The sequence below is a fragment of the Wasmannia auropunctata genome, unplaced genomic scaffold (assembly GCF_000956235.1).
Source record: "Wasmannia auropunctata unplaced genomic scaffold, wasmannia.A_1.0 LD336046.1, whole genome shotgun sequence".
In the NCBI taxonomy this organism is placed as follows: domain Eukaryota; kingdom Metazoa; phylum Arthropoda; class Insecta; order Hymenoptera; family Formicidae; genus Wasmannia; species Wasmannia auropunctata.
The window spans coordinates 1,002,965-1,025,171 of NW_012026844.1; the positions used below are offsets into that span (position 1 = coordinate 1,002,965).

Sequence of the window (22,207 nt, forward strand, 5' to 3'; positions counted from 1 at the left end):
AATATTAAACTGTAAGAACGCGAGGACGAAATTAAACCGTGTCTTCGTTCGAATAACATCGCAGCTTAATTGTTCAAATTATCTCACTCATCTCTCTTGGAAACAATAAAGATATGTCGGAGTATCAGCTATTTTTGCACACGCATCGTACGCCATTTGAAGCGCTTCCGCTCGAACCGGCTTCCACTTATTACCTCCATTGAGAAAAGAGAGTCCCCGGACATTTTTCTCGCAGAGGTCAGCGAGCCAAGGCCCCAATGGCGGATTATGGACACCAGCGGTCATCGTCGAAAAAGGGGCCTAATCAAAGTGAGCGGCCTATAAGAGCGAGCCTCAACAGACGTCTGATTCAGTATAGTCGGAGTAACTCGTAAGGCGAGCTGGACGCGATATCTATGCGTGTCAGCCGGGTTTGTAATATTACGCGACTCGCTTACGTGTCTTTCAATACTAATTGTGCTGTTGTGCAACCACTATTACTACTCAAAGTTATCAGTTTCCACGAATTACTGTTTAGTAGATATCCGACCTTTAGAAAGTCCATAGTGTTAAAATATTTTTAAAATATATAAAATAAATACTGATATTACTGATATATCTGATATCGAAGATATCCTTGATATCAATAAGTGACAAAGAATTTGCGATTTAATCACAGAGCGATTATAATGTGTAACATTGGCTATCGGTATGCAGATTTCAACATTGCTAAAGTGATTATTAAATCCGAAGGAAAACGAGAAACGCAACAAAAGAAAGATTAATGGAATCACATGTGAAAAGATTTCCACGATATGAAGATTGACATGTAGAATCGAGAGTTCGATCAGATTTGATCTCATTGTCACCTCATTGTCAACTGGCACATGCCGCAAAATCGAAATTTTATTCCTCGTTAAATAACTGCTCGTAGAACAGCAATGCTACGTTATAACGTGCAAATTTATCAGTACATAAATTAGATATTTCGCCGAGGCACTTATACGTACAAATTGAAAGGGAAATCGAAGTCCGTCGAAGTTTATTTTGACTATGTATATATGGCATTAAGCAGCGTACACAAAAAAAATAACTTAGCGTCATCAGCAAAATATTCGTAGCCAGTTCAAACTTTGCTGTCATTGCTAAAAGCAATTAGCTATTAAAGATAAAATATATTTGTTGTGAGATACAATTTTATTAGCTAAAATAAAAGTGTACTTTAACAGAAACTAAGGTACTAAGTGTACGTTAACAGAAGAAGCTAAGGAACTGGCACACGGAAAGAATGATTTTACTGAAAAATTTAAAAGTTTTGCTAAATATTCCTCAACAGAATTAGCTAAACGTCATTTGATTCTAGCAGCAAATTTTCTTTGCTTAAATTTTGCTAGCGCTTAAATTTTAACAACTAATAAATTTAGCTTTGACAATAACGATATTAGCTGTCCCTATTTTAAAGACACACATTAGCTGCCACGGCTATATTTTAGCTGCATTCGCTAATCCTTTCTCTGCGTGTATAGATCTGATGACAATTGCCGAAGGTGACGTCGCTTCCAACTCGATTAATTATTCAAAAGACTATATTGCCTACGGAAACACACAAACCAAGGCTATTAGTTTGTAGTTGAAAGTCAGGGAGTATTCCCGCGCAGGTTCTATCTTAACGAATGACTGTAATCGATAAACGGACTCTCTCAGCCAGCACCGTGACCGTCGGTGTCGCTTCGTTTAATTCGGCTTAGTCACCGTGACGGGGAGGGAATCAATTGCTGCTTATCCCGCGTTCGCGTCATTCGCGTCTTCGCAAAGTTCGCTCGTTACACGCGAGACGATAGACGCGGCCGAGATTGCCGAGTGAGGATTGCGTGCCTCGCTTCTGCCCGGGCGTTCCCGAAGTATAGCGCTCTCGCCGTCCTGACAGACGGGGCGAGGTGAAGTTTCCGCGAAAGTGCTCCACACCGTGAATTACGATCCGTAGACGAGAGTGCAATGTTCTTCGCGGAGATGAATGAGTCGACCCGCGCGTGAAGTCGCGGCGCCACGTGACTTTCATTCCCAGCCAGGAGACCAGAGAGAGGAAGTTAAACTAGATCGTAAGTTTTCTCTTCTTTTCTTTCTATTTTCTCCGATACTCGTTCATTTTGTAGTATTACGTTCAGTTCTGGAATACATTCTATTTCATACTCCAAGAGCTCCAAGGGAGAATCACGTATAAAATGCAGTATTTGAGTAAATTTTACATCCGTTTTATGTTCCTGATTCTTTTCTGTGATATCGTTCTATAATATAAAAGAATACAATGTATAAATAAAATTCTGTTAAAAACACAACATTTGTAATATATGTTTGAAATTATTATAGTCCGTAATTATATTTCATTTTTATTGATAAATACGCTTTTAAATGCACATTCTAAATATAGTTTACGTTACATATGTTATAGAACCTGAGAAATAAATGAACGCATTTATTAATAAACGTGAAATATATGAGTATGATTTGTATTGTGTTTAAATAAACAGTAATTAAGCTTAAAAAATTTGTGATTTTTATCAGTTTCCTGTTTAGTACATGTTAAATTTAAATAAATATTTCACATTAAAGAAACATTGTAACTTGCGGCTCAAGCGTCCCTGACTTTATCTAATAGTTTCAACATTGTTCTAACAATATAGATAATATGCGCGCAGTTATCATGTACTATCGATTTAAAAAATTATTTAACGGAAAATATTATTTATCAGACATTAGAAATGCTAGGAAATGTGATAAATTTTCAATCCTTATAAATAAGAGCGTTGATGAATTGCGTTAAATAAATATAAGGATTTGATCTTTTTGACTTAATAGATTATATAATATTGATGTAATCATAATTAAATAAATTACATAATATATAATTTCATAATTACATTACATGTAATTATAATTATATAAATATCACATAATCTATTTAGAGAACTCTTTGACAGTCGACAAGATCTCAAGATTCTTTCTACGCTTTGCTGCAAAGTTGGAAAAAAAGTTGGAAATGTAAATAAGTGTAGTAATCATTAAAAAGCGTGAAAAAAAATTTATATATAAGAAAATAAATCGATATAAGTCAACTATATAAGATGGAGATATAAATTGTAACGCTGGACGCATGCAAATGAATATTTTATCTCTGTTATTTGAAAATGTTAAAGATATTTTTTGCGTTAATTTTCTGCTGCTGTTCATTATCAAATACATTGAATTACAAATTATGCCGTTTGTACGAATTACAATTTATACGAATTATATGAATTACAAATTGTGCCGTTAATACAAATTGCAATAATATTTTTAAAGAAAGAACGTTGAAGTTCTTTTTATGCATTTCCGTTTAAAAATATATGCTTCATACATAAAATATGTGTAACAAGTTACTTTTGCGTTGTAACTAGGAAATTATTGACATATATTTATCTTAAAACAGGTTTGCATATCTACGTGATGATCTCGTAAGAACTCAATTTATTGTGTTTAGGAGATTTTCATATTCTTGCCGAGAGAGGCCAGGATTAAAGTCTCAAGAGATTCTTGGATTACATAATGCGGAACGGAAACTGCAGTAGGGTTTGGCGGTGCCAAACGTAACCAGAACTAGCTGGTGATAGATGTAGTGAACGAGACGCTCATTTCGCGATCAGTGCCGATTATCGGAGACATTTCAGCATTTCAGCTATTGCGATTCAGTTGAATCAATATGGCTCTCGAATTGAGGTAACGTATAATCTGCAACAAATTAAAGATTGCGCTTATCAAAACAGATAAGAAAACTTTTATTTTTTGAAATTGTTTACAGCGAGGAAGGCCATGCCATGATGGGCTACAATTCAATGAGCGAAAACCCATCAGACACCGAGAATAATAATAATAACAACAATCTTAAGAGCGAAAAGAACATTTTGAATGAGAAGGAAGCGGCTGTTCAATATTCATCAAACTCAAAAGGAATAATTGCGCAGGTGGGAATTAATTTTGCAATATGTATACACATAAAATTGCTTATATTCGAGTTTTTAATACGAGATTAATTCTACACACTTCCTTTAATATTAAATGTCATTGAATTTCATTATTAAATCGTGATGCTTATAGCAGTGGTAAGCAATGGATTTCGTAAAAACCGAAAGATTTCAACGTGTCGAAAACTATTATAAAAAAAATGATTGTGTGTAAAATTTCTTTTGTTTTTTTTGTTTACTATATTGCTCACAGCTAAATAAACTATAAACTGGTAACGTTTGCACAAAAGAAAATTTGCAGCGTGGCAAAAGCGCACTGCATGCTCAACGATGCGAGATCCACGTAGATATTCTGGATTAGTGCCAGAACATTTTTCTGTTTAAAAATAGATAGAAAGGTATCAAACACAGCATACACCTATACCATTTTTCATCACCCGTGCTTTCTTCTTATTCTGCTCGTTTTATCTTTTCGGAGAAAAAATGTAATATAATGCATCACCTACAACAATGTAAATGTTATTTTTTAAGAAAAATACGGAATATACGGAAATTGTACCAATATCCCTTTTGCAAAAATGCAAAATTCTAAATTCTATGTAAAAACAAGCGTAAACGTTTTACTGCGAAATGTAAATTATGTCTTTTCAGTCTCTTTGTTATTGCGTTGCGTTGTAAGTAAAACTGCGCTACTCTCTCAGTAAAGACTCTGTACGTACGCTTCTCTACACTTTTTTGCCTGCCATGCATTATTTGTTGCTTTTTGCAAGACAACATAATTTGTATATCTCGAGCTGTGAGAATTCTGCTAAAGCGTATTTTACCTTGGACTTCGCACGGCGCAGTAAATATCCTCCCAGCAGCAGCTTACGTCAGTACCTATGGAGCTGCAGAAACGAGACAAATTCCACGGGATATAATAGCGATTTAAGTTTTGTAAGAAAAAGAGCAGCGAAGCGATAGTAAATCTTGGCTAGTTGTCAACCACAGGTTTCTTATCCTCTTTTCGATTAGTTCGGGCTTTCTCTTGTACATGACTACATATCTGTTTGGGAACTGTTCCAAAGTTCTTTCTCGTATAACTTCAGTTCTTCTGCGGAAGAACTCAGTGAAAGAATCGAAGAGCACATGTCTCGCGAACATTAATCTTTCACCGCGCGGTAAAAAGTTTGGACTTACGCGCGTCAACACGTGCACATATCAGTCATTTAATGACTGACGTTTTCTTTTATTTTCAATTATTTAGATTTAGACAGCTGCATTTAACGATTATTGACTTTAAAAAATATATATAATATATTGATCGAAGTGCGACTGTGTCTTTCTTCTTGCCTTTAATTTTTACTATTGTGTTGAATAAATTATTATGAAACAGTAGCATAATAATGGTATAATAATAATGGCAAACGTAATCAAATAATTAACAATCGAATTGTTTGCAGTGTTTAGTAACAGGTGCTGTATTATTGGTGGCGACAGGAGGCGGCATACCGATTGGTTACAGCGCCGTTCTACTGCCGCAACTGTCAGAAGAAAACAGTACCTTGCATGTGGACCGCGAGACTGGTTCCTGGATAGGTAAGAACGCACGTTTAACAATTCTGCTCTTAACAAAAAACATATGAGTCAGAAAATTTTTTAAACGATTTTTACAAAGTAGGAAATTTTAATTCTAAATGAATACATAAATTTTTATCTCATTTCTGAAATGAATAAATGATACGATGATGATTCGTATCGTCGAACGTTTTTACATTGAATCAAAAATAAAATAAATTTTTGTACGCGCAATTTGTATGCATGAGATTAGAGAGATTTTCTCGCAGACCTTGCGAGTTCAACAACCAACAAGCAGGTTCAAGGTTGCATTATCACGACCCTCATGCAAATGAAGCGACCGTCGCCGATCGTTGCAAACTGCAACTACCGTAACTGACCTACATACTGTCTCATTGGATAATTGGACCTGTCTCTTTACCAATAAGTGTCAAGGCCAAGTTCATGCAGAAGAGATACCGTTTGAAAGCCGCATGTGAGCCATGATGCATAATGCCATAATTAAACGATAATGTACTCTTCATAAGTGTCATTTAAATCGGTCGGATATCATGACCTTTTCATACACACGAAGGGCTCCAGAGCGAGAGCAACGGCCGTAACATGAATTTTAATCCTTTTCCTTATGCATTCTCTCATTTATCTCGCGTGCATACCGTGTATGAGCTGCGCAAAATACATTTATCATTCTAAAAGTACAGTGTACATTGCAAGAAACAACAGTGTCAGCACATAATGCGATATTACTACTTATGGCGTGAAAATATATTTTATGACGTTATAAAATTTGCGATGCTCAGCACATTATACAATTTTACAGTTTGCAAATGGCAGATATGTATGTCTGCTGCTATAAGAGCCATGCATTTATGTGAAGCCACATAAGAATTTACGATACGGTTTTATGTCGATTTTACAGAAAGTAATAAAGCGTTTTCAAAAAAAAGCTATATAGGAAGGATCTTTACCTATAAATTGGGCTACAAATTTAGAAAATAATAATGATTAATTAAAGAATATAACGTTTAATGATGAAACTATCGAACACATTTGATGCCGCGTGGAATTTTTCAATTATTTCAAAACTGGAGACGAGATACGACACGAAATATATCACTCTTTTTTTCATGCCTCTGTCCACAAGATTATGCATAAGGCGCTTGAATGGGATTTAAAGATTATCCTAAAAATATGTGGATCACGTACGTGTCGAAAGTTTGCTGGCGAGCACTTGAAATATATTGCGAAGTCGAATTGCGATCCGTGAGCCACTCACGTGTGGCTTTCGCATGGATAATTTCGCCATTACGGAATTTATTTTGCCATCTATCATAAACGAGTCCCTGACTCGTATGCATCTTTTACAACATTCGACAGTTCATTTGATGATCGATGATTCCTAAAAGTTCCAAGAATCATTAGAGACGTTTCAGTATTCGCGTCATTTTCCATAAGTCAAATTAACATTAAAATACTTGCCACATTGCATTATTGATACATTGATCTCTCTCAGGTGTGCCGCAAAATAATATTTCTTGGCGACTAAAAATCGATATTAATTGAAAATTAAACATACGATGTGTTAAAGAAATATAATTAAAATTTTATAATAAGAATGACATAGATCTATGATTTGTAAGTCTATTTTAGATGTTATTTTATATTTAAAGAGAAAAATGATATATAACGTACAAAATCATAAAACGAAATTTAAAATATATATTAATGTATTAACCCGTAAAGGACATCTGGGTGCGAATTCGCACCAAGCGTTTTTAAAGTTTCATACCGCGAGTATATCTTCTGAAAATAAAAAGCAAAATTAAAGCAAAATACGTGTTTCTCAATGTAAAATTTTCTGATCAATCGATTAGTAATATTAAATTTTCGAAAAAAGAACGTAATTGTTTTCAAAACTTCGTGTTAAACAAAGCCATTCAAAAGAGACATAGCCTTTACGGGTTAAATTAATCATAAACTGGATTATACAATAAATTTATTTCACTTGTGCTTTTATATATGCGGCAATTTTTTTCGTGAGTGTCGTGAATGTCGCAGCTGTTCTGCATTTGTCTGATTAAACTTGGATAACTGTAAAATCGTTCTTCTGTGACAAAGGTATGTGTAACGAATTCCTTTAATTTCATTAAAGCGGAAGTAGCACGATAAAAAGATAAACTCGATGCACAGTAGTTGCTGTGCGATACTGATTGCATTCCTCGTGAATGCACGGAGAATGTCGATAGCTCGGAAAAGCTCCACCGACCAGAAGTGGAATTGCAATTTACATTTAATTAATTAACTGATGCTACGAGCATTCCGCAATGACAATTTCATGATGATGTATCGGATACCGAATAATAAAGGATCAACAGCAAGATTATCGGTGCAATCGCGTGCAATCGCGTTATCCGAAGTTTTTACTTTCTTGAATTCAAGTTAAAATAGTTATCATCTTGGTGGTTTTCCGTGTGTATTACCGGTTACTCTTCTAATTATAAAATGTAAATTTTTACGATACGAGCTAACTTTTCTCATTCCCGGCAAGGAGGTTGTATCTACGCTGATGATCGTCTTAATTCAAGTATATGCAGCAATGTACTTATAATCTTATCTCCCTTAAGTCGCCGAATAATACCGAGAGTAATCCGACTCAACGGCTCTTCCCACGACGTCGATAGAAATTTTCAGTACGTTATTTTTCTTTTGCGCAGGCAGTATCCGGCGTATCGATAATCACGTACGTGATGACAATGACACGATTATGATCGTGTCATTGCGAGTTAAACTTTTAACATTTAGAACAGGAGCATCCTACGCCCAGGCCAATAATAGTGTGGATACACATGCGATCGTATATAGACCGATAAATTGCTTTGTTACGTTCTGCGTTGTATAATAACGACGTTTTAACAAAGCCAGTAAAAATTTTACAATCGGCGCGCAGCTATGAGGCCCCTCGTTACTCGCTCATTGATGCATAAATCTACATTTACGTTACGCTTAAACTCCAATTTCATTAACTTTTTACGGCACAACACAAATCTCTAAACGAGAAAAATGCGTTAAGCTTCTCATCTGTCTGGCTATACAATGCAGAAGAAACAGGATCAGGAGGAAGGAAATTTTGGAAGGAAGGATGGAATAGAATATTCGTGTTTTCCTTTACAAAACATAGGTCAAATGCTGCAATTATTAAAGCGATGAATTATTTGTTGTGCAGCCGCAGTTCACAGTCTGGCCACTCCTATCGGCTCACTGTTATCTGGACCACTTCTCGACGCGATCGGTCGACGAGGATGCCTTCAATTGTCGTCGATTCCCCTGTGCATAGGCTGGTTGATCATCGGTTTCTCGAGAAATGTGACATCTATTTTAGCCGGAAGAGTTATCTGCGGTGTGTCTGTAGGATTCATGGCGGTGCCCGCACAGGTGCAAACTTTATTTAAATTTTATGACTGACATTCGAATAGTATGACATTTATGACAAACAAATTTCCGATTAATTTCGAAGTTGGACGTAAATCAACGTTGCATTTTTTTATACAAAAAAAATTATATTGAAATTCGTTTATTCAATTTACACACGCTTTTATTTAATTTATTCATTATCAATATCGCATATTTTTTGCATTGCTTCGACGAATTTATAACAACGTTTAACATATAATGACATCAATGCGATTATCTTACTTCTGAGCGGTTCAACTTTTCTCTAATCATAAATGAACTTTAACCATTTGGTTCGCTGTTTGACTTTTACTATTTATTTTATCGATCGATTTCTCCACTTATTTCTTTATTTATTTTTTGCAATACAATGGAAAAAATTTGCGATATTTTTAGAGCTTTTATATTATTTACCATTTCTTTCCTATTATCCAAATAAATGCATTTATTAAACATTTGTAATGGAATTAATCAGAAATTCTTTTATCAAAAATTTTGTTCTATATTCTATTCTATTTAAAGCTTAATTATTAAAGTTTAACATAATTTTTATCTTTAAAAATTGCATTATTTGTTAAAATTTAATTGATATTAAAAAATAATAATTGATTTAAACTGTATGCGGTGGTAAATTCATTAGGTTCTAGTAGGAGAAACGGCGTATCCAGGCCTTCGTGGCTTCTTGGTTGTCGGGTCGTTCGCCGCGTACTGCGCCGGAATCTTGTTGGTTTATGCTCTCGGCGCTTCTTTTAATTGGGACGTCGTAGCCTTCTCCTCCATAATACTTCCTATTGCGGCCTTTATTGCTCTTTGTTTGATACCCGAAAGTCCCGCCTGGCTTATTAGAAGGAAGAAAGTAGAGAAAGCTAAAAAAGCTCTTTTGTGGCTCAGAGGCGGCAATATTGAGCAGGTAGGAAACTCGTAAACTTTCTCATTTCAGCAATACAAGAAATTTGTATCGAGCTAAACGACGCTAGCTGCGAAACTGCCGTAAGTGTTACAAATAATAAACGTTGTTTAAATTAATCAGATGCTCACGGAGATAGAGCTTCTGGATGCAAGCATAAAAGCCGATCTCGCTAGAAAGCCAGTAAATACCTCGTTTAAGGAGAAGGTCTCCTCAGCGTTGTCCACAATTCGCGATCCAGGTGTGCTGAAACCATTGATCATCATCAACGTGTTTAACGCGCTTCAATTAAGCTGCGGGACATACATTATCGTCTTTTACGCCGTTGACATGGTCAAGGACATGGGTGAGGAAGAGTTCCAATATCACTTTTCGGTGAAACTTTAATTTCCATTTGCGTGAAAGCTGTATCGCGGAAATATCTAAAGTACATATAATAAGATAAGAGAAATTACGGGAATTTTTATCGTTCTATTTCCCGTAGGGAACGGCAGTGTGGATAATTACTTGGCCGCCGTGGTGACGGCAGTTATCAGGTTTATCTTCTCCCTCGTCTCCTGTGTTTTGTTACTTAAAATGGGCAGGCGAACCTTAGGCATCATTTCGGCCCTCGGCACGTCCTTGGCCTCGTTGATCCTCGCGGGATATTTGACGGCCAGGAAGGAGGGATCTTCCGTGGACGTGAGTATTCGTTTCCCGATTTTGTTTCATTTTTCGATTTGTTCGAATGTGTTAATAAACTTAAAAACAAATGATATCAGGTCTATGTGTTGGCCGTGTGCTTGATATTTTACGTCGGTGCAAATACCTTGGGTTTACTGACACTTCCTGGACTGATGGCCGGCGAGCTGATGCCCCTGAGAGCTCGTGGCATCGGTGGCGGATGCATCTTCTTTGTCTTCAATCTACTTCTGTTCTTCATGACCAAATGTTTCCCATGGGTAAAACAACACATTATAAGATTTAAAAATTTATTGTATAGTCATCAACTATTATAAAAGGTTGCAACACTTTTTTTCAAATCATTTTCAACACAGTCTGTTCCGAGCGATTGGTTTCTACCAATGGATCTAATCAATTACGTTCAACCGCTGCACGAGCAAAACTGCATTCCAAAACCCATCAAAACAAAAAAGTGTTGCAACCTTTTAATTAATGACTATACAGCACTACTTTTCCGCGAGACAGAATTTTAATAGAAACATATTCATTTATTTGTTTTTATGTAAAACGTTCTACGTTTTTCTGGTTTTGTCAATATAACATATAACGCGATACATTAAATATTTTAAAGCTAAATAGCCAGATTGGCACAACGGGAATCTTCACTATCTTCGGCGTCTGCGCCCTTTTGGAAGGGATTTTCATTTATCTCGCTCTACCAGAAACAAAGGATCGTACGCTTCAAGAGATTGAAGAATACTTTCAAGTAAGAAAATTTAATTAAAAAATGGAATAAGCTTATTAACGGCGGCACTTATGAATGTATAATTATGTTTTCCACAGCAAAGTAATTTCCTGTGGATAAACAGAACACGGCCGAAGAGAAAGGACACACACGTACCTATGAGACCTGAATTTGAATGTTTAATGTCGCTACCTGAGTGTAAATAAAAGCAAAACATGACTAGAATTTATATATGACTGCGATAATATTTTAATAGATACGCTTGTATATTTTTGCAATTGCAAGATACCTCTGTAAGAATATCGTGTTGTCGGAAATAAGTGCGGTTAGATATGTAAGTAAGAACTGTGGAACAATAATATTATATATTGCATAGTCGTAAGTTGAAAGATTTTACATTTTAAGATGAAGATTTTAATAAAATAATTTATCTCTCTCTTTTTAACTGATTCCATTACAATAATTTTTAATAAGTTAAATGCATTTATGTATACAAGAAGTGGGCAGTGGCAGATGTTATATTATAATTATATATACACTGTACGTTTTATTATATTGCATTTTATAATTTTATATTGTATTTTATTATGATATTAAATTATATTGTATATAAAATAATAAATAATTTATAAAATGCAAAGAAAAAAGACCGTTTATAATTATAGTGGAAGTGGTGAGAAGCCTATACAGATTGTCTATTTTTACTGACTTAAACTTTATTTAAACTTTTTTTTAAGTTTATTTTTACAGATATGATTTTGGGGACATTATAAGTATAATTTATCGTTATCAGTTCTTGTAGTCGTGATATTCTGAACACAACGTTGACACTGGAATAAAACTTTATTATCTTTTCGAATGTCTTTCTCTCTTTGTATATGTTACATATAGACATATCTATAATCACACTATACAACATTTCTTATATTTAAATTACATTTTTCTTTAATATATTCATTTTTTCGATATATTGATTATCGAATTCTAAATATGTAGTTGACAGAATCATCAATTTTTCATAACATTATATCTTGTAAAAATGAAAACTGAAAATTATTGATAGCTATTGATAAAATAAAACCAGAAAGAAGACCTATGATATATAAACTTTACATCTTTTTTACTCTCTATAGAGCAAGTCTCCTTTTCACGGCGATTCCTAGACTGACAAGCGCATCATATTTGGCATAATTTCTATTATTGTGCATGATGTATATCATGAATATCATTTAGCTGAGTTAAGAAAAATATGTTTTCAAACTACACTGCACTTAGAATGATCACAAAAATAAACAATTGACTCAAATAACATTACAGACTGTTAAAATTTTACGATAATGGGCTGTGATGAGCTGTAATGTCATCATTTAAGCGTGAGGGTTGCGGAATTTCTCTCCGGCGTATTTCGCGGCTGCACCAAGCTCCTCCTCGATACGTAAGATCTGGTTGTACTTGGCCAAACGCTCCGAGCGGCAGGGCGCGCCCGTCTTAATTTGGCCAGTCGAGAGACCGACGACCAGGTCGGCGATAAACGTATCCTCCGTCTCTCCAGAACGATGAGAGACCATGGTACCCCAACCGTTACTCTTGGCGAGCTTATGAGCGTTGATGGATTCGGTCACGCTACCGATTTGATTGACTTTCAGCAACAGACAGTTGCAAGCCTTCTTCTCAATAGCCGTCTTAATTCTGTAAGGCAACAGCGTATCGTGAGATATACAGTAAAGTTTAATTTAATATTTTTTTGTACGAGCGAGTTTTATTTAAAATCGCAATGGCAAATAAAGTTTTTATTTCACGTGTCACCTCTCGGGATTCGTGACGGTAAGATCGTCACCGACGATTTGAATGGGAGTGGCCGCGGTCATGGCCGTCCAAGAATCCCAACCGTCCTGATCGAAGGGATCCTCAATCGATACGATCGGGAATTCTTTGACAAATTCCAAGTACAAGTTCTTCAGCGCTTCCGGTTCCAAATACGTGCTCGGGTCGGACTTCTCATTCTTGAAGTCCAAGTCGTACTTTCCATTTTTGTGGAATTCAGAGGCGGCAACGTCCATGCCGATTTTGATCTTTCCTTCATAACCAGCGGTCTAGAAATTCAAGATTTGTAAAAACGTTTTTATTGCGAGCTAACGATTATCGTAAAATAACAAAGACATTCAAGTTATAAATCTCAAGTCAATTTACCTTAATGGCGTTCATGATCAAGTTAAGAGCTTCCTTGTTTTCCAAAATGTTTGGTGCGAAGCCACCCTCGTCACCGACCGCCGTGGCGTCGAGGCCGAACTTCTTCTTAATACCTGCCTTCAAGTGATGGTAGACTTCACTGCCCATTTTCATCGCTTCTGTGAAGTTGGATGCGCCAGTAGGCAAGATCATGAATTCTTGCATAGCCAGTTTATTGCCAGCGTGAGAACCACCGTTAATAACGTTGAGTGCTGGTACTGGCAGGATTATGTTATTGTTACCAGCTAACTCAGCAATATATCTGCAATAATAATGTATAGTATTGTTGCATACAAACTTATATTTATATACTTTTAATTTTTGCGAGAAAAAATATTTAGAAAACAATTTTACTTTAAGAAAACAGTTTTACCTTAAAAATGTGCATTTTCCAGATTTTTTGTGACAAAAATTTATGCTGAATTTTTATAAAACTTTACATAAAAATTTATTTAAGGCGTATAAAGTGTTTCGAAAAATATATTCTTTTTAAGAAAATAATACAAAAAAATAAAAACTTACTAAGAAAAAATAAATTGATTGTATACGATAATTTCTTTATAATTCAATGAAATAATTTCCTCTTTATATTAGACTAATTAATCGATTTGTATTAAATATATTTACTTGTACAAGGGTAAGCCTTTCTTCTGAGCGCCAGCCTTGCAAACTGCTAAAGAGACACCCAAAATTGCATTCGCTCCAAGTTTGGACTTATTCGGTGTGCCATCCAGCTTCAGCATGAAGTTGTCGATTTCTGTTTGCTGTGTAACTTCCAAGTTGGCCTTGAAAATATAAGAGCTCATTTGTCAATTGTTTCTATCAATTGATAACTGTCAAATAGTATATACGATAAATGTTCAACGTTACATCATACAGAAAACGATACCTTCAATAATTCAGGCGCGATGATGGAATTTACGTTTTCTATAGCTTTAAAAACGGACTTTCCATGGTATTTCGATTTATCATTATCCCTCAGTTCCAAGGCTTCATGAACGCCGGTAGACGCACCGGATGGTACTGCTGCGCGGAAGAGTCCGAGCTCGGTGACGAGATCGACCTGAAAGAGCAAATATATTAGTATAAAAGAAGAAATTCAATAAGATATCACGTCTTTGAAATTGAACAAGTTACCTCTACAGTGGGGTTTCCACGGGAATCATAAATCTGACGGGCCTTAATGCTTTTTATCGGCATTTTGATGCAACTGCTTGTCGACGTAAAGCGCCTTGATGCGACTAGAGAACTATAATAAAACAGCGCAAGAAAATCATAAGTAAAGAGCGTGTCAGTTCTTTAAGAATAAAAATCGTCTGGCATTTATAAAACCCACTTGTATTCCTCACGTCAAAATCTTTGTGTTACAAAATAATCGTAATACTATGTATGAATAAACCTCGTAATTCGTCCAATGCGCTTCTACCAAAAATATATTCTTTTTTAATTGTACGATTGTCGGATGATTTCATGACGTAATACGATCGTTATTGTTCGACACTAATTACAAATTGCAACAGCTGTTATAACAGTGAGATGCAATAAATGCAAAAGAAATTAAATTAGCGATTACAATTGACAATTTTTGAATGAAATAAGAGAACTATCAGTCGAGAATGTTGCAGCATATAATGTAACATTCGCTGTACAGGAAATGACAGCAAGTTAAAGTTATAACTTAGAAAGTAGTTACATTAAATCGTATTTTGCGGATATCTAAGAATTGACGCTAAATTGACAGTATAAACGTTAAATGACGATAAATCATGGCGAATATCCGTCAAGCCGCACGTCGACCTTGTCAAGGTCATCGCACAATCCGCTCGGTATCTAAGGAAACCGATGTTCAAAGCAAATGTTTAGTTAACTTTGAGAACAACGTTGGACGTCGAAAAATCTCACTGTTAGCGAAATTACGATTGTTAACGACCTTGTGTTAACGAAGATCCGATACGAGGCGACGTAACCGGCACGTAACACCGACATCTCCTCAAAGTGCTCGATCGCGCGAGGAAAGACATGCACTCGGATGAATTTAGCGGAAAACGTGATTTCGATCCGCGGAGGATTAACCGCGATTTCTCTGACACATACGCCAGACGTTGCTCCGAATATGCTCACCTATAGCGTGACACGCGCGACAGTCCGTACGGAACGTTTGACGAGGAATGAGACTTGACCTAACCGACGACCTCCTCAGTCGTGATGCAAGCCGAGAGCTATCGATTGCAAGATGTGTGCGAGATGTTAGGTTAACGAAAGGAAATAAAAGGAGGAATTTATCTCTTTGTGAAGGACGATGAAATAATTATTTAAGGAATAGTTTTATCTCGGCATTGCTCCTGAAATTGTTTGACAATCATATTTGCACTATCGTGCTCCAATTATGCAGAAAGTCTGTTTTTATAGTTTCCGAGTGCTCTACGAATTTAATTCGACATGCTCGTAAGCCAATGATCGAGCGACTTTTGGATGGTGTTCGAAACTGATCGGTTGAATCTGCAGATGTGGACCAATCGCTTTCGACTACAGTTGATCAAAGTGTTCGAAGGAATTTGAAATAGAAACGAGTTATTCCTTATCTTCTTTTTTCTTATATATCAGAATGCTTTTTTCGTTTGCATTATTATTTTTTACGTTCGAGAAAAAGTAGACGTGTACATAAACTTTGAGAAAAAAAAAACGAGAATGGATTCCTTCGGGAAACGTCCATTTCGTCCGTTTCAGGAACACGTTCGTTCTACTATATCTCCGTTGGCAACACTGCCGCCCATCTTTGCCCATCAGTTTCAAACACAGTACGAGTCAGACGTACGTAAGATACCATTCGTATAAGTCAAACGTATTGTGCGTTCGCAGATTGCTTCGTAATTGCAAAAGACGATCCAATTTAACAGAAACGCGATCCTTCCTTTCGAACTTCCTCGTTCACTCCGCTGGGAAATGTCAGAGTTAAACGCAAGAAACAAGAAACTATACAAGAAGCCGCCGCCCACCTTCGGTATCATAAAAAATATAAGAGTTAGCCTTGGTCACGAGCAACAAGCAAGACGTAGGAGACGCAGAACGCGAGATTTTGAGGAAAACAGAAAGAGGAACGACGTCTCGCCATGCTCCGTGATGTCGCAAAACGGTAAGTCAAGTTAATGCAATCGTAATGCAAGTGCCAGCGATACACGCCGCTAGAATCTGTGTATTTCGAAAATTTGTCAGTTTCAAAGATGTTTGTCCCGTTTGTTCGAAATTTCATTAACTTGCAGATAACAAGTCAAGAACGTCTTCTTTGTTTATCAAGTGACACTTGTCTCGCGTCTGCAAGTTTATGATGCGCAGCAACAAAGTTTGCGTAGAACGGTAGAGAGATGCCTGTTAAATTTAAGTCATATTTATTCAGCTATACAATGTAATATATTAATAAATCTTATATATAAAATTTTATGTGATTTTTATATTATCTCAGCCAGGATTTGAACCTGGATTTTTCTGTTTTTCGGACGGGTGTCTTACCGTTCACAACTATCGAGGCATGTAACAATATTTATCGCAACAGCTAATATATTTTTAATAATAATGTATTATTAGGACAACGTAAATATAAACTTTATATATGTGTGTGTGTGTGTGTGTGAGTGTGTGTATGTATCAGCCTATCCAAAATCCGGCTCGTGAGCTGAAACTATTACTCTCGGTCACCTTCGATAAGCGAGACGGAGAATAAATCAGCAAAGGCTGCGTTTCGTTCCACGCATGATGCGCATGCTATATCATTTTATCCTTGTTCACCGAATGTTAAATGAAACGAGAATAAAATGCTATATCATGTGTGTCATACGTGAAACGGAACGCAGCTAAGAATAGATACTAGAGCTTCGAATCCAAGCAAGCCTTTAGAGCCTCTTTTTTTGTTTATTCTTCGTCTTTTATCGAGGCAATAGAGAGGTAATAAAATTTCAGCTGGCGAGCCGGATTTTGCATAGGCCTGATATATATGTTAAATAATGTATTTTAAAGTTGAAAAGCAGCGCATGCACACGTTTTATCGTTTATGTATGATAAAAAAATTTGACAAATTTTGACGAATAAAATACGATTCTCTTTTTCTTGCGTAATTCTATTTAAAACAGTTTAAATAAACATTGAATGTGTTAATAAAATTTATGGCAAGCCGTTTTACTAGCACTTTTTTGATAGTAATAAATAAAAGAAATTTTATCTAGTGTAAAACTTTCAAAAAATAATTATCTAAAAAAATACGATTCTTATTAATGAATTAAACTTATGAAAATTTTATTTAGTGTAAAACTCTTAAAAAATAACTGTCTAAAAATTATGATTTTAATAAATTAAAATTACGTCGCAATAATAATTTTATGTATTTTTTTACGTTGGGATGGAATAAAAATATAGAATTATTTTTATATCTCGACATACGTATAATTATAATTTTATGAAATGAATCAAATAAAATTATGTGTCAAGACATAAAAATAATTAAATATATTTTTATTATACCTCAACATAATTTTAATTTATGGAATTATTATTATATTGAAACATAATTTGAATTTATTAATAAAAATTATAATTCTTCTTTAAACAATTATTTTTTAAGAATTTTATATTAGACAAAATTTCTTTTATGCTATTACAAAATAAAACGGCTTGTCACACATTTGTATAGATTATTTGATTGAATTGAAAATTTTGTCATTCTGAACAATACTCATTGTTACAGAATCGAATGAACAAAATGAAGTCAAGTTGAAGATATTAAAATGGAAAGCTGAGCGGATGAGAAAGAAGAAAGCACAGGAGGCGCAAAAAAAACCTCCATTTATAGTTGGGATTGTTCGTCATCATATTTATTCTCCGGTATCAACGACTAAATTCTCAATCATACCTATGAGAAAGAAGAAAACAGTTACACAACCGCACAAAGATACAAATATAAAGAGAATTACTAAAGCTACGGAGAAGCGATTGCTAGCTAAAGCAAATAACGAAACAAAACCAAAAACAATTTTGGTTAGAGAAAAATCTACGAATGACGAAGTCAAAATCAATAAACAGGCATCATTTGCTCCGCTTAATCATAAGTTTAAACCGCCTGATGGATTACCAAAGATATCTTTTGAAGAAGCGTTTGTAGGCAGCCCCTTGATCGAAAATAATATTTTCACACGTGATAAATCATCGGAAGCCGCTGTCCAGAAATTAGCTTGTTATAATTCCAATTCTGTAGAATCAGTCAAGTCGAAAGTGTCGTCAAACGAACGGAAAGCCGCTGCCCAGAAATCAGCTTGTTATAATTCCAATTCTGCAGAATCAATTAAATCGAAAGTGTTATCAAACAAACAGAAATCTTTAGACTCTTCGCGAAAGAAGCAAAATTCGACGGAAAAATTGAAGTTGAACAGCAAAAAACATTCACCCTTACAACAGTCTTTACATACATTTAACCCAATAAAAAAGGACAATTGCTCGAAATATTTAATATCTTTTTCGAAAGATTTAAATAATACTAATGAAAAAAATAATACCAAAAAAAATAAACTGGATAATTCTGATCAGATTTCAAGCTCAGTTTCAAGTCTGTCTGATACGCTTACGGTAAAAGGTGATGAGATGAAGAATTTAGACGTACCAGAGGAAAATAATAAATATACTGTCGAATATTTTAAATGTGTGATGGATACAGAAAAAAATAAACTTCAGAAACTTTGCGAGGAATGGACGGTAATTCAATCGCAAGATGACATTACAGAGGATAATCGTTATTTAATTAACCAAGCAGTAGGACAAACGATTATGTTAATTAAAGCAAAGTTTAAACAGTTTGATAGCTTGATACGAGATTGCAAGAGAAATGACGGTGACGTACTGGTAACTTGTATGGACTTGCATGGATTTTGGGACATGATGTACCTAGAGGTAAAGAATTGCAATTCGCGATTTGCAAAATTGGAGAAACTTCGTGCTAGATGTTGGCAAGAGGATCAGTCATATTTTGCAAAATCTACTAGTCCTAAGAAAAAGACAAGCACTAAAAAGAAAATTGTACCGGCAAAACGAAGCTTGCAGGCATTAATTTTATCTGACAAAAAGAAACAGATGGCAGAAATTCAAGATGACATAAAGAATTCACAGCAAATGGTAAATAATGAATGTATTATGTCTTGCGTGGCTGATGAAAAAGCTGAAAATATTTCTAAAAGAAGCTCTAATGTATCACACAATAAAAGATTTCTTAAAATACCTAAGAATTATATGTCGATGCCATATACGTCGACACCAATTTCTGACGTGAGGTCAAATCTTTCGAGTCACTTTAATACTCCGCTTATAACAATGAAAATAAGCCAAATATATAACAATAAGTTATTAAATGAACCAACACTAGATACAACTCCAAAAGATTTAATAGAGAAATCAGAAAGGCCAAGGAAAGAAAGTTTAAATATAAAATTAGCAAGCAAAGATTTAGACGATCATCTCGCCATGATAAAATCAACCGATGAGAAATTGGAGATCAATCAGACTTCAAACAATTCACCAAATAAATCTGAGCTAGATTCGAAGAAAGGAAATTCGGATTCTGGGCTTAGCCAAACAGTGATCGAGAAATCAATAAGAGGAATGTCTATGGTAAATACTTTGTCTACACCACGCGTTACATCGTTAAATCACGTCAGCAGAAGTATCACCTTTAGCAAAACGCCAAGTACAGTTCGAGCAAGCAAGGCTGATTTAGACGATCATCTCGCCATGAAAAAATCGACTGATGAGAAATTGAAGATCGATCATATTTCAAACAATTCACCAAAGAAAAATCTGACGCTAGATTCGAAGGAAGGAAACGCGGATTTTGGACTTAGCCAAACATTGATCGAGAAACCAATAAAAGGAATGTCTATGGTAAATACTTTGTCTACACCACGCGTCACATCTCTAAATCACATCAGCAGAAATATCAGATTTAGCACAACGCCAAGTACAGTTCGAGTATCAATCAATTCGAATACAAAAAGATCAATTCGAGTACAAAAAGATTAGGCCAATGGCTATCATTTCCGAAGGTATTTTTAAAATTTGACGCACAAAAATCGAAATAGTAAATTTTAATTTAATTTCTTTAACGTAACGCTTCTTTTCTCTCTGCAATAATATTGTATAATAACGTCTCATAATTATCCATTTCTAATAATATTAAAATACAAATATGAGTTCTAGAATTAAATCTAGTTATAAGAGTAAATTTTAATTTAATTTCTTTAATGTAACGCTTCTTTTCTCTCTGCCATAATATTGTAATAACGTCTCATAATTATGATATTAAAATACAAATGGGCTATTCCACGTGAAGCGGATCAGTCACATAGATATATCTAAGTGCAAAATTAAAAAAATTGCTGAGAGATGACTGATCCGCTTCACGTGGAATAGCCCAAATATGAGTTCTAGGATTAACACATTAATTTAAATATATGTCTATCATTTTACTACATTCAAAATAGATTATAAATTCATAATTAAGATATTGACCATGAAATAGGACTCTTTGAATTACATACTTTTATCGGAATTATCATACATTCATCAGCATTTATATACTTTTTATCGATGAAAACATTAATTGGTATTTTTTTATTTAAGGATACCTGTATAAACAAAATCAATTTTGTTTATATAGATAAACAAAATCAATCTTATATAGGTATCCGCAAATAAAAAAATATCAATTAATGCTTTCATCGACGACAAGTATATAAATACTGATGAAAGTCTGTTAATCACTGATAACAGTATATAATTCTAAAAGAGTCTTATTTTATAATAAATATACATCTTAATTATGAGATTGCAATATTATTCTATTTTAAATGCGGTAGAATAATAGAAAAATATTTAAATTACTGTATTAATTCTAGAACTCATATTTGTATTTTAATATTGAAAAAATTATAAAATTTTATTTAGGTGACTTATAGTTATATTATAAGAGAGTCAGTTATATATTTTATTTAAGATGGTTTAACATTAAGATTATTTTACTGTGTTCATATATTACACTAAATGTATTAGGATATTGTCAAAGAATATTGGTATTTATCTGCATCGTTAAACCATGTTATATAATGTGGGTTGTATATAAATAAAAAAATAATATATGTAAGAAATATCAAGATGATTATTTCACGGGAGAATCCGTCGCGCAGAAGTAAAGGCAATCGTTTATTCAATTTTTTTTCCGTGTTTAGATACATTTCACACAAATATATACAGACGTTACTGAGCACATTTACAACGGTTTGTATTGAAATGTGTGATCGCACGCTGCGACCAATATACAATAAGCGAACACGTCGATCTGTCGCGTGTGTCCAAGCGAGGTATTGGCCGCGTTGCGCAATAATATATATTGTATACAAATAAATTAGAGAGACAGACCTAAATTAATTTATATAAATAAATTACTTAGGTACACGAACGTCACGATAGCTATGCGTATTAATTCGCCGTTTCGCAAAACGACGGTAATACTAGTCCAGCAATAAAATATATAATTATATCGTGTGGTCCTGATTGCGTTTTTCCGTTTGACGTAGAATCAAATGATTCGACGACCGAGCACGCGCGCGGCCGTCGCATATATAAATATCAAGAAACGATTATAATCTA

General features: G+C 34.7%; 3 protein-coding genes across 11 annotated transcripts; 2 read left to right on the forward strand and 1 right to left on the reverse strand.

Annotated features, from left to right (window-relative positions):
* Positions 1–335: 335 nt before the first annotated feature.
* Positions 336–11,677, forward strand: LOC105451746 (facilitated trehalose transporter Tret1-2 homolog). 8 transcript variants are annotated; one of them, XM_011692398.1, is made up of 12 exons: positions 336–410; positions 1,506–2,078; positions 3,497–3,732; positions 3,815–3,977; positions 5,420–5,555; positions 8,758–8,966; positions 9,625–9,894; positions 10,015–10,237; positions 10,376–10,572; positions 10,653–10,832; positions 11,186–11,320; positions 11,398–11,677. In XM_011692398.1, exons 3-12 carry the CDS (start codon positions 3,716–3,718, stop codon positions 11,503–11,505), a joined length of 1,638 nt encoding a protein of 545 aa, XP_011690700.1. In that variant the 5' UTR covers positions 336–410; positions 1,506–2,078; positions 3,497–3,715; the 3' UTR covers positions 11,506–11,677. The 8 variants fall into 8 exon arrangements, with proteins under 8 accessions (XP_011690700.1, XP_011690696.1, XP_011690699.1 ...); XM_011692394.1 differs by having other exon boundaries at positions 338–975; XM_011692397.1 differs by having other exon boundaries at positions 338–713.
* Positions 11,678–12,123: 446 nt separating this feature from the next.
* On the reverse strand, positions 12,124–15,750 carry LOC105451747 (enolase). 2 transcript variants are annotated; one of them, XM_011692403.1, is made up of 7 exons: positions 15,650–15,750; positions 14,666–14,777; positions 14,418–14,591; positions 14,156–14,313; positions 13,490–13,790; positions 13,106–13,392; positions 12,124–12,988 (listed from the first exon to the last, which is right to left on the reverse strand). In XM_011692403.1, exons 2-7 carry the CDS (start codon positions 14,726–14,728, stop codon positions 12,667–12,669), a joined length of 1,305 nt encoding a protein of 434 aa, XP_011690705.1. In that variant the 5' UTR covers positions 14,729–14,777; positions 15,650–15,750; the 3' UTR covers positions 12,124–12,666. The 2 variants fall into 2 exon arrangements, with proteins under 2 accessions (XP_011690705.1, XP_011690704.1); XM_011692402.1 differs by lacking the exon at positions 15,650–15,750 and adding an exon at positions 15,459–15,618.
* Positions 15,751–16,009: 259 nt separating this feature from the next.
* Positions 16,010–20,678, forward strand: LOC105451749 (disks large-associated protein 5-like). The gene is made up of 2 exons (XM_011692404.1): positions 16,010–16,661; positions 18,264–20,678. The coding sequence occupies exons 1-2, from the start codon at positions 16,472–16,474 to the stop codon at positions 20,579–20,581; spliced, it is 2,508 nt and encodes an 835-aa protein (XP_011690706.1). The 5' UTR covers positions 16,010–16,471; the 3' UTR covers positions 20,582–20,678.
* The last annotated feature ends 1,529 nt before the right edge of the window (positions 20,679–22,207 follow it).

Coding starts and splice junctions, on each gene's coding strand:
- LOC105451746 (XM_011692398.1), top strand. Junction 8,967..9,624: donor TCATGGCGGTGCCCGCACAG/GTGCAAACTTTA, acceptor TAAATTCATTAG/GTTCTAGTAGGAGAAACGGC. Junction 10,833..11,185: donor TGACCAAATGTTTCCCATGG/GTAAAACAACAC, acceptor AATATTTTAAAG/CTAAATAGCCAGATTGGCAC.
- LOC105451747 (XM_011692402.1), bottom strand. CDS start 15,514: ATGTCGGTGTTACGTGCCGGTTACGTCGCCTCGTATCGGATCTTCGTT. Junction 14,592..14,665: donor GTGGAAACCCCACTGTAGAG/GTAACTTGTTCA, acceptor TTGCTCTTTCAG/GTCGATCTCGTCACCGAGCT. Junction 12,989..13,105: donor ACCGTCACGAATCCCGAGAG/GTGACACGTGAA, acceptor GTTGCCTTACAG/AATTAAGACGGCTATTGAGA.
- LOC105451749 (XM_011692404.1), top strand. CDS start 16,472: ATGTCAGAGTTAAACGCAAGAAACAAGAAACTATACAAGAAGCCGCCG. Junction 16,662..18,263: donor CTCCGTGATGTCGCAAAACG/GTAAGTCAAGTT, acceptor TCATTGTTACAG/AATCGAATGAACAAAATGAA.